General features: G+C 48.3%; 1 protein-coding gene across 1 annotated transcript; it reads right to left on the bottom strand.

Moving 5' to 3' along the window:
* Positions 1–1130: 1130 nt before the first annotated feature.
* On the bottom strand, positions 1131–10322 carry NPY2R (neuropeptide Y receptor Y2). The gene is made up of 2 exons (XM_019534509.1): positions 10228–10322; positions 1131–4091 (listed from the first exon to the last, which is right to left on the bottom strand). The coding sequence occupies exon 2, from the start codon at positions 4053–4055 to the stop codon at positions 2898–2900; it is 1158 nt and encodes a 385-aa protein (XP_019390054.1). The 5' UTR covers positions 4056–4091; positions 10228–10322; the 3' UTR covers positions 1131–2897.
* Positions 10323–12304: the final 1982 nt, after the last annotated feature.

Here is a 12304-nt window from a genome sequence, read left to right as displayed (position 1 = left end):
CTGAGTTTTTGACTCTGCTCTGACCCTATTTGCAAATACACCTTTTGTGCCATCTAATGAGTGTGTGTCTGTGATTTTGGTGGCCTCCAGAGAAACGAACCGCTTTAAACATCAACAGCATAGCGAGCAGGGCTGTCCAACTTCTAAGCAGCCAGGGGCTGCACGCCCCATGGACAGTATCAACAAGCCTGTACACCCAACAGGCAGCACTAAGGTAAACCACAGGCATACAGGCTGCACGTTGCATGGACACCCTCCTCCACTGCTGCACTGTCCAAGTGCCCCTTCCTGCAGCATCATGTGCCTGTGTGAGCACACCCACACCCCACACCCCGCCCTGTACTGCAGGCCTACACATCCCCAGCCTCATTCTCAGCTCCACAAACTGCCCTGAAGTGCTCTGCCCCCTGACAGAGATACAGAAGCAGAAGATAGGAGACTGGAGTAATGTGGGGAGCAGTGGCCAGGAGGGAACTAGGGGGGCTGCAACTTATCCCCTTGTAGATCACATACTTGCAGAAAGAGCAAACCTTTCCAGCATTTAAGAACTGAAGCAGAGACCTTAACAACTTGAGCAAATTAAAGAGAAGGCTCAGAACAGGATTGGTTAACAACAAAAGATTCCCACTTATGCACTTGATGGTACAAGTGGATTGCATTGGATAGAAAGAAGGCTATTTAAAAAAAAAAATAAGGATAAGCATTTCAATGTACTTTTGATGAAGTGTTCACATACCAAATGAATCAAACTGATACCACATATAGCATAACCTTGAAACTTCAGTAAGCTCTCCCAGCAAATCATCCTGAATTATTTTATCTTTCACATTGCTTCCTATTGTAATTGAGACAAAATTTCATTTATGGACATGAAGTCACATGGTAATGAATTAATCTACCTTAATTTTCAAAGTAAACACCAATTAATGTTCTCTTTCTTCCCTCCTAGCTTTTCTCAGTGAAGCTAGAAGTCTTAATGGCATGAGAAGGGATGACAACAGCATACCTTCTTTCTTTCTTGCTTTCTAATATTGTATGATATTATACATACAAATACTGCTGTCCATTTGGTAAGGGTCAGTTTTGTAACAGCAATCTAACACAAAAGCAATTTAGGAGAAACTGAAAGATAGGGTAATTAACATTTATCTATAGAAAATACGTATGAGAAGTGAAAACTATCACAGACATTTTTACAGCAAGTTAAAAAGGCAGCTTGGAAAAAATAGTAGTTAAATTATCTTGATCTCTTTAACTTTAATGAGTTCAAAGAAGCTAAACAAAGACACAGAAGAGTTGCACTTTGCTGTGTACAATACAGTTTAAAGTTTTATACCTGAGCAAAAGAAATGTAACTATTAACTACAACATGCAGAGTTAATTGGTTAATATATGCAAACTGAGGATACTGGTACTAGATTACACTTTGTTTCTAATCTTAAGAGTGTGAAAATGGAAAAAGCTTCACGACAAAACGTGCAAGACAAAACCGCAAACATTGAAAAGCACATTATCATAGCAGCCTTCCTAAAGTTTCAAATTCTCTCCCACTTTATTATTGCAGAATAAAGCAGGAACAATTCAAAGCCTGTAGAGGTAATAATACTTTAGAAGCTTCAGCAGTGCCTGAAAGACCAAACATGAACAGCTCCCTCAATTTAAAAAGTGTTCACGGAAGACCCAAGCCTGTATTCACTACATGCCCAAAAATGTCACCTGAAAGCATTGGTCTATTTAGCTATTTCTAATGCAGAATGAAACAGGGCTGGCCTTATGGGTGAGCTATGTGGGCAGTACACACACACAGACACACCACACATGCACACACACACATGAGCAGCCAATGCTTATAGCAGCACTCTTCCCCCACCCTGGCCAATCCCCACCCCAGGCAGGAGGAATGGTGCCCAGCCCAGCCTGCCCCCCACCTCCAGCCACTGCGCAGAAGGAGCCAAGCCAGGCACATGCGAGCAGGGAGCCCCCTGCTCCAGTCTGCTTGACTTGCTCCTGCACAGCAGCAGCAGTGTCTGCCCACCCATCTGCCTGGTAAAATGCTGCTCTACCTCCCCGCTGGACTACACACTGCATCCCTGCCCGCCTGCCTCTGCCTGCAGCAGTGCCACTGACTCAGGGGGAGCCAAAATACAAGTTCACCTAGGGGACCATTTTCCCTAGGGCCAGCCCTGGGATCAGGTCCCAGATTTAAAATTTTCTCTTCATCTTACCCTTAGTTAGTTATAAGGAAGTATTTATTATGCCGTGTGATTTAGAAGAAACCGGATTATAATTTACGTAGAAACTTCACCTTTCTCAGCTTAAACTCCATTTTTAAGCTCTCTCTAGAAAATCCCTATTTGAATTACTTAAATACAAGTAAAAAATAGCGGTACATTCTCTAAGATAACCCTCTTTTTTGCAGAGCAGTTGAAATGGAGAAGAGACAGTAAGCATGAGCTTCAACATCAATTCCCAGCCTTCCTCTTAAAGTGTGCCATGGTCTTCTAAAGGACTCCCTTTTCTCTCTTTGCCAGACTTATAATTTCTACTCAGCCAACTTCCAGGTTTGACACTCCCTAGGAAAAAACTGCTTTCTTTAGGGAAGAATAACACACACCTTCTCTGCCTTTCTCATGACTGACTTAGAACAAAAGGAAAAATTGCTTTAATCGCAACACAGACAGCCATGAACAATGTCTCTCTTCTTTCTTTGGAATTGCGTTATTTTATATGGTTGACAGCAAACCAACTCCACTGGAATCATACCACAGATGCTTTATGTTAGTTGCCATTTTCTTCCACCTTATATGATTACAAACTACACATTAACAATGCATCTGGCAGAATGGATTTATCTCTATGTCCATAGTGCATTCATTTCCTCTTTTAAACCTGACTTCTTAGACATTGGTAGGTTGTGTGAAAGGGCCTCCAGTGCAATGACTCTTTTTTACTTCTAGATTCTTCTTGACTTTGATTGCTGTTGGTATTTCAGGATGAATGGAGTCCAGCCGCTGCTCACACTGGAATGCTGTGAGAAAGGCCGTCCTGTAGTTGTTATTCATCCAGCCATAGAGAAGGGGATTAGCAAAAGTCGAGCACATGGCAATGACATGAAATACTGTATAGATCAGTTTGTATTCTTTTAGATTTAACACCTTGCTATCAATATCACTGACCAGCTGGAAAGTGTGAAAGGGCAGCCAGCTTACAGCAAAAACCACCACCACACACACCAGCATCTTGGTGGTTTTTCGCCGCCGTTGGTGATACTGGTCATTCCCAGCCGCAGGGCTTACATGATTCTTTAGTTTGGTCCAAATGCGTATGTAGGCATAACAAATGATTGCCAAAGGCAAAACATATTGTATAAGGAGCATGGAGACACTGTAGATGGTGCCATAGTTCAGCTGCCCCTCATCAGGCCACTTTTCAGAGCAGACCACAATTTCAAAACCAGGAATGAGCTCAATCAGAAAATACTCACGGAAGATGGCCAGGGGACTGGCTAAGAGGGCACTGACAGCCCAAGTGACCCCAATGATCAGGAAGCTGATCCGCTTAGAGATTTTGCTCTCTAAATGATAGACTATACAGCGATGCCGATCCAAGGCAATCACAGTCAAAGTGACAGTAGACACATGCACTGCAAGACCTTGGGCATAAGGCACCAGGTGGCACAGTTGGGGCCCCAGTTTCCATTCTCCTAATAGTGTGTAAACTAAGGTAAAGGGCAGGCACAGTGTATTCACCAGCAGATCAGCTACAGCCAGGTTAGCAATGAAGAAGTTAGTCACAGTCCGCATGCTTTTGAACTTGATAACCACATGGATCACCAGGGAGTTGCCGATTACCCCCAGTAGGATGATAGAGCAATAAGCAAAGATGAGTATAATTTGCACTTCAACCAACATGGTGCTGTCTTTCAGTTCTGGTTTGGGGTCAGGTGCCAGCTCACTTAGGGGTGTGGTAAGTCTTGGCACATACAGCCTAGTGAAGAGCTCCATTTTCATGTCATCTGTCTGGTTTTCTTCACCCAGTGTCCCCATTGGTCCCATGCTTGCAGCAAGCTGCACTAAACAGTACAGCTGTTTCTGAAAAAATCAAGAATGTATAGGAAAGAAGAGTAAACTGAAGGTTGCACATACAGAATTTAGTGGAACTGTACAGATGAAAATACTTAAAATTAGCTATGAGATTTTGTGGTTGCTAACATAGTCTAGTCTAAAATAATACAATAGCTAGTTTAGGAGCAGAAAGGCCATTACCTCTCATGCTTTATAGTACAAATATCATTAGAGAGAAGAATTAAGGAAGGTGTTTCCCCAAGATTATAGTACTGCTCTATCAGATGAACTGTTTAGAGGTTATGCCCTTCTCAATGAACCTGCAGGCATTGGCCACTATTAGAGACAAGATATGAGACCACAATAGTTGGGTCAGTGATCTACTCCAAGACAGCAAATGCTGTTTCCTTATACCTAAAGTTATAATTCTGCCCTCCTTTATCCTACGTCCTAGAATGTTTCAGAATTAAAGTAAGATCTTTTCCCATATGTTCAAACTTTCTCACTCCTATGAATATGAAATCTTTATCTGGCTGAAAAAAATGGGACAGGTTTCAAATACATTTTAAAGACAGTGGCACCTTAAATACTGCAAAAGATTCAGATCCAGCTAGGCAATGCATTCTTTGTTAAAAATAAGTGCCCAAAATTTCTAGTGACTTCTGCAGAAAACTTTCATTAATACCCACAAGAATTCTCATGTGAATAAATGACACTCTACAGCTGAATATCAGCACAGTGAGTTTCTACACTCTAACAGAAAGAATGACAAGTGTTTCCCAAAAGTATTTCTGAAATTCAGGTTTTAGTTGTACGTTATTATATTTCATCATATATTATCATACCTCTATGCTAATCTATCCTAGCTGGACTAACTCCAGAAGTTTTGTTCAAGAAAGCTAGTGTCACAACTGCACTATAATAAACTGCACACTATAATAAAAAAGCCAAGAGAGTGGAAAGAACAGTAATTATCTGGATTAGATACACCAACAAAGCTCAGCCTCTTAGAGCAGCAGGCCAGATGATTAAGAACAGGTCTCACTGTGGGCCACCACCCCTCTGGTGGTGATAGGAGAGGAAGAGACAGGGGATGTAGGTGGCTGCCAGTGTCAGATGAAGAGAAGGGGGTGGGGGGGGGAGGAAAAGATCTTACCTCTGGTAGCACTGTCTGCCTACCAAAGGGAGGGGACGGAGGGAGTAAACAGCACCTGCTGCAGGGGTGGGGAAAGGAAGAGTGAAGGGAGGGTTGTGAAGTCGAATCAGCAGAAGGATGTAGGGTAAAGAAGGAAATGCACTGGCTGGACCTGCTTGCCACTGATGCTCCATGCCATGTGCCAGATCCAGTCACTTTGGGAGCCAGAGCAGGCCCTATGGTGAGCTCCACTAAACTATATAATCCATTAACATTGACATGAAAAAAAGAAACAATTAAAACTGAACTATAAGTAATATGTATTGTAGAATATCTGCAAAATCTCAGTGTTTCTCCCCATGGAAGTTACCAGCCAGGGGTTCTTTTCTGACCACAATGAAAGAGAATAGTCAGTCAGACCCTGCTCCTATTGAGCACTGATATTCCACTGATTTCAGAATCATACTTCGGTTCCTTCCCTGTGCATACTAACCAAAATTATGTTCAGTCACAGCTATGCAGTTGTATGGCCTCAATGGACTTATAACTAAGCATAAGTTGAAGCACTATATTTCAAGAATGTAACTGCTAACTTGTAACTTGGAGTAACAGAAGCATATATAGCAAGCAATTTCAGCACCCAGAGGAGAGGTATGTGGGGAGGAAATTATGCTGACCACTGGAGAACAGGTAGAGAAGGGGAGGGGAGGGGAGGAGAAGAAAGGAAAGTTTTACTTGCCCTGGCTCTCAACTTGGGCAGCAGCTAGTACCGCTGCTGCTGTATCAGTGTGGATTCAAGCTGCTCCTACTGTGAGACAGGAAGCAATGCAGACTAGCCCATGGTTACTCCTCATGCCCCATTTGCACCCCCTCCCCACCCCCCAGGATGCAGAACTATGCCCCGCAAGGCAAAGCCTCTGTGGGGGACATCATTCAATACATGGGTGACTGGTGCCTCCTGAGTCTGAGGGTGCAGTCGCAGAAGCTGCCGGCAGTGGCAGCGGCAGGGGAGGAGGTGGCAAGCATCTGCCAGCAGTGGGGATGGCCCTGTTGGGGGGGGCACATTGAGTGCCCTCAGATGCCACCACCAGCAGTGGGGGCAGCTCTGTCAGGGGGGGCACATGTCCCTCCCTGCAGCCCCCCTACCAGTTGCCTATGTTTCAACACACATTCCCCCCAGATACACATGGGGTTGTGTCTGCCTGGCTCCTACAGTCAAGCTGCACAGGACTGTGCCTAACATGTCAGACTCCTTGTGGGAGAGGACTATACTGGTACCCCTTCTAAGCCAGCACCCAGATGAGATGACTAGACCTTAGCTGAAACAGTAATTAGGAACTGTGCACCTGCTTTCGGAGTCTGCCAGGAACGATGAGTAAGAAATGGCCAGTTTCGGTTCTACCCTGCAATACACTGAGCAGGACAACTGAAGTATTATTCAGTGCCATCACTTGTTACTGGTAGAAGTGCAGGTATCACTATTTGTTTCCATGACGGACATGCCCTGTAGAAGCCAACTATTCCCGCCTTCAAATACAAACCTTCCAAAGCAAGGAGGAAGCAGGGAGAACTGTGCTTCCTTGCTTCCAGGGGTTACACCAGTGGCCTTGAGCAAAGGGCTGCCTAATGACACAATCCATCCCTTAATGCCTGTGATTTCACACTGATTTTCTTTAGTGGATTCACTACAGCATAGACTTTTTCCCCTCCTTTACATATAAAAGTACGTCTTAGATGTGATTTACTATATTAGCTGGATTGTCTTTATATGTGTTGCTGCATCTTGTGGCTGGTCAAGTAGACGTTCAACTAATGTTCTCTACCATCCTTCTCCTAACAGATGACTTGGCCCTGCACTAAGCATGCATACCACTCAGTATCACAGACAGAATTTAAATGGAGACCCTTGTGGTTCAAAAGCAGTTCTTGACTACATGAGCTGAAAAGTAGCTAGAGGGCTAGCTAAGCCAGTAGGAACTGTGCTATGCTTTTTATTTAGCTTAAATTTACTGTACAACAAAAGTAGGTTTAAGCCTGATATATGTGACACTGTTCAGACAGCTGTTCATAGGGGTTCATCCTAAAATCCTTTTTAATGGGATCAGTTCCACAACTTCAGAGGAACTACTTGTCTGAACAACCATGGCAGGATTCGGATTCTAATTAGCATAATATTAGTCAAATGTAAATGATATATTGTATAATTTGCAAAGATAAGGCTGTGTAAAACTTCAGAACTCTGCTGTATCTGCCCTTTCCTTCCAAGAATATCCCTATAGCTGAGAACTATTTGTGGATGCTATTAGACTGGAGATTTGAAAGAAATCCAATACTCTCAGTCTCCAAAAAATCTCAGGACTGTACACTGGGGAACAGGGGTAGATAGAACATATATCACAGAAGGAAATTCTTATGGGGGAGGGGGAGAGGGGCAGGAGTTGCAGGATTTCTGCTCTTTGCTTAATAAGAAATTGGCCAGACTTTGTGGGGAGGCTGGTGGGACTCATCAGTCTCAAATCACTGCATCACAGAGAAGTAGGGCTAGAAGAAACCTCCAGAGGTCATCTAGTCCAACCCCCTACCTAAAGCAGGGTCATCCCTATCCAAACCATCCCATATAAACCATCATCTAAACAAGAGGTGGGCATTATTTAGGATGGAAGGCCACTTAGGGAGTTTTGGTGAGCTGTCACAGGACAGATAAGCACCCACCCCCACACCCTGCATCAGGCCAAGTCAGCACCCCCTCCACCCCTGGCCCCCCAACAGCTCTCCAAAACCCCTTCAGTGGCTCTGCCCCGCACTAAGCTGGGCAGATGGGATGGGACCATGGGCAGGCAGGGAACAACATCCAGGAGCAGAACAGGCGGGAAGGGCCAGGGCTGGGGCCAAGGCTGGGACTGGGATGACCAGGGCCATGACAGCACAGGGCTGGAGCTTGAGACAGAGCCACAATCTGCTGCCTGAATGCCCCTGCAGGCACTGGTTCCAGGGGCAGGGGTATGCAAGGAACAGATCACAGCTCTGCCCCAGGCCCCAGCACCAAGCTGACACCGCTCGGTGATCCCAGGGTCTCCACAGAGACTGGCCTGGGGCCTGCGCAGGCGAGGCATGCTTTGTCAAGCAGATGGGATTTGGCTGCAGGTGGGAGTGGGATAGGTGGGCAGGCCTGTGGTTGGAATCAGGATCGCGAAGCTGTGACAACGCAGGGCCAGGACCTGGGGCAGTGTCACAATCCACTCCCCTCATGCTCCAGCCCCTGAAACTAGTACCTGTCACAGGGACATGCAGGGAGTGGATCAAGGCTCTGTCCTGGACCCCAGCCCCATGTTGTAACCACCCCAGAATCCCAATCCCAGCCCCTGCCCTGCCTACCTGTCACACTCCTGGATGCTGCTCCCCAGCTACCTGCAGCCCCATCCTATCTGCCTGGCTAAGTGTGCTCTGCCCATGCAGGTCCCAAGCTGGTATCTATTGAGACCTTGCTTGCCTGCTCCATTTAGAGCCCCCAGTGGTGGGTGCAGCACAGACAGGTTAGGGTTCCTGGGCAGTAGTGCCAGCAGCAGACACAGGAAACAGCAGCCAGGAGCCGCTACTGCAGGGAAGCTGCGTCCAGCTGCCATGCTTCCCCAGCCCTGCTGTGTGTCCAGAGGCAGCACGACCTGCCAAAGCCTGGGCTGCCCCCTGCACCGGGCAGGGCCATGGAACCCACCACAGGCCCCCATGGGCCATATTTTGCCCACCACTGATTCAAGCTTTACATAAGACTACAATCAACCCAAACACAACAGACTGACACCCTAACCTGCCGCAGCTAAAGCAGAGGAACCATGGCTGCCAATGTCTTGCTTCTATAAAATGTTGTCAAGATACACTCAAAAGGTCCTGGGTAGAGCACACCCCTGCTACAAAGATGGCAAAACCCCCCACAGTCTGTACTAATCTGACCACAGATAAAATTCCTTCCTGACCCTTGAGTCTCAAATTATTTGTCTTCCTTTCTTGCCCTGCCCCTATTTCTTTCTTTCTTTTCCCCACCATTCCCCCCACCCCCACACACACCACTTTAAGTAACCTGAAATACGTCATGCCTGCCTTCATCCACTTCTTTCCCCCTTCACCACTGCTTTGAGTTTGCTACTTTCAAGCAAATGCAGGTAGGTTTTAAAGCCCTGCAACTCAAGCAGGGAAGAGAGTCTGCTGGGATAATGAAGGAGATCAACGGGGCAGGTTCTAGGGGTGCGTCGGCACATGCACTTTAACAGTGGCAACACATGGGGGGGGGTGCAAGTTCACCCCCTGACAGCTAGCATTCCCAGCTTAGGCGATGGACAGGGGGTACAGGTGGGAGCACTGGTGCCCCCCTGAGAGCACTGGCTAGGGAGGGGGGGCTCCAGCACAAGCATCGCTGGCACTTCGGGGTTAGTACAATTGGCTGTGTCCCTGGTCGCCAGGGGGACAAGTGCCCCCCCAACCCAAGAGGCACCAGTCGCCCATGCACTTGAATGTGCGTTAGCCTACTTTACCACACACTGAAGCCTCACAAAAAAACTGCTGTTTATCTAAGGTGCTTTAAGACATGCGGATGCGCCTTTTTCTAATACCCCGCAATAGTGGTACTAAATTTAACGTCGGTTAATGAATGGGTAGACCGGCTAGGTTGCTGGGGGGAGGGAAAGGGGGGAGCTGGTGATGAAGCAGACTCTCCCCAGGTGCTACATACAGAAAGCGCCTACCTCTTGCTCTGACCCGAGGCGGGTACCACGGAGCATCTCGTCTGAGCCCGTGGGGTGGTCTCCCTGCCCTGCCCCGTTTGCTGCCCCTGGGCTGCCCGGAGGAGAGGCAGGAGCTCTCCCCAGCCGGAGGGTTTGCAGCGGGTCGGTGCTGAGGGCGGAGCGGGGAGACTCCCGCAGCCCCGGCTCCCGCTCGGCAGCGGCTGGAGGAGAGGAGCCGGGCGCAGAAGCCGCCCTCCCGCGCTGCACAGGCACTGAGGGACCGTCCCGCGCCCGCCCGCGGCCCCGGACTTACCCCGCGGCTCCTGCTCCCGCGCGGAGGCTGCCGCGCTCTGGCCAAGCCCTCGGCAGCGCGCAAACTTTGCAGCCCCGCCCGAGGCGGGGGGCAGAGCCGGGCGGGGCGCCCCTTCCCCGCGCGCTGTGGGCGGGGAGAGCGCGGGGCGCCCCAGGCAGCCGCGAGCCCCTGCGCTGGGCTGGGGGGGGTCGGCCTCGGCCTTGTCCCAGCTGCCTGCAGCGGCCGCGAGCGCGGCGCTGCCTCGTGAGGGGCGCCGCCCTGCCGCCCGCCCGGCTACACAGCCCTGCCCAGCCGGGCCCGCGCGAAGCGGAGTAGGGGGCAGGGTGGGCACAGGGACTACAGCGAGATGAGATAGAGAGACAGACAGATAGATAGATGTGTATGTATATATGGGCTTAGAGAGAGAGATCTAAGCCCATATATACACACGCATCTATCTATCTATCTCAGGGGTTGTCAACGACAGGTACACATACCCCCTGGGGTACTTGAGAAGGCCCTAGAGGCCTAGGAGGTACACATGGGCAGGGACAGAGCAACGCCACACAACATCCCTGGCGCTGCCGACCCCACTGGACACGGGGAAGCTCGCCCACAGCCACTGCCACACATAAACGACTCGTGCCCCTCAGCGGCTGGGGGTGCACAGTGGGAGCCCAGCGGTGGTGAGCGGGCAGTGCCGGCAGCCGCCAGCAGGGGTTGCGGACTGCCCACACCAGGGTAGCGAATGGTGGCCACCCACAGGCACCGCTGACACTGTCAGTGGCGCCTTTTGTAGGGGGTGCACTGCTACGCTCAGGGGTGCCTGTGCATTTGTGTGCACCCCCTACGTGTCGCCCCTGTTGCCACTGCTCCACATTCAGCCGCACACTGCACCCCCCCCCCACTCTGCGTCTGGCTGCTGGGGCGGTACACTGATCCAAAAAGGTTGAAAACCATTGATCAATCGAATGGGGAGATGTACGTGTGTGTATACATACATACACCCCCCCCCATATATATCTAAACCCCTATACACAGAGACACACGACCCTCTATCTATCTTATGCATACGGGCTTATATATGGGGGGGTGTATATACCTAGATAGACGGACAGTGTGTGTGTATATATATACGTACACAATTATATTTAATCCCATATATATCTCTGCCTATAAATGTACCGTGCGTGTTTGTACACACATACACACACACCCTATTTGTCTGTCTGTCTATACACACATACACATATATATATCCATCTATATCTAGATAGATAGCTATAGGCATATCTATATATGGAGTGTGTATATATGTGTGTATAAATATATATGGGGGTGTCATACACACACACACACACCATTATATATCTAAGCCCATATATATCTATGCCCTTATATATCTATCTAAGCCCACACCTACCACACACCAAAGTAGACAGATACATGTATAGGTGTGTGTTTGAGTATACACACCTAAATATTTATCTGTCTAAGCCCACAGGAGACATACTGACACTCAAGCCTGCCCCTAGTTTGGTAGTTAGGGAACTCTTCCAGGGTATCAGGCATAAAATTTCAAACACTGTTAGAGTCAGGGCTAGAACCTTCATCTCTATATTATATACGGGCATAAGTAGATGCATAGATAGATAGATAGGTATACGTGTGTTTGTGTATATACACATACTCCTTGGCTTTTAGATAGATATATACATATAGGTAGGTGTGTGCAGAGATGACCACAGCGGGGCCCGGGGCAAATCAGCCTGTGCGAGGCCCCACCCCGGACACAAAGAAGCCAGTGGCAGATTCAGTGGTGGACAGGGGTGCCAAGTGGCCAGATGTGAAACCGGTGACAGCACAGAGTCACTGCGGCCACTCTGCCTGGCTCTGCAGGGCCCACCACAGCACAGCACCTGGGGCAGTCGGCCTGATTCAACCTCCCGCGCCCTGAGACAGTCCTGGGTGTGTGTATATAGATAGATATACACATATTACATTGATATATACATATAGACATGTGGATAGGTGTGTGTGTCTATACACATACTCACACAAGCACCTATATGTATCTATCTACTTTGGTTAGTCTATA

Source organism: Crocodylus porosus, unplaced genomic scaffold (assembly GCF_001723895.1).
Source record: "Crocodylus porosus isolate Cpor-Errol unplaced genomic scaffold, CroPor_comp1, whole genome shotgun sequence".
Lineage (NCBI taxonomy): Eukaryota > Metazoa > Chordata > Crocodylia > Crocodylidae > Crocodylus > Crocodylus porosus.
Note: the sequence above shows the minus strand (reverse complement) of the source record. Positions and strands in the feature narration are given on the sequence as shown.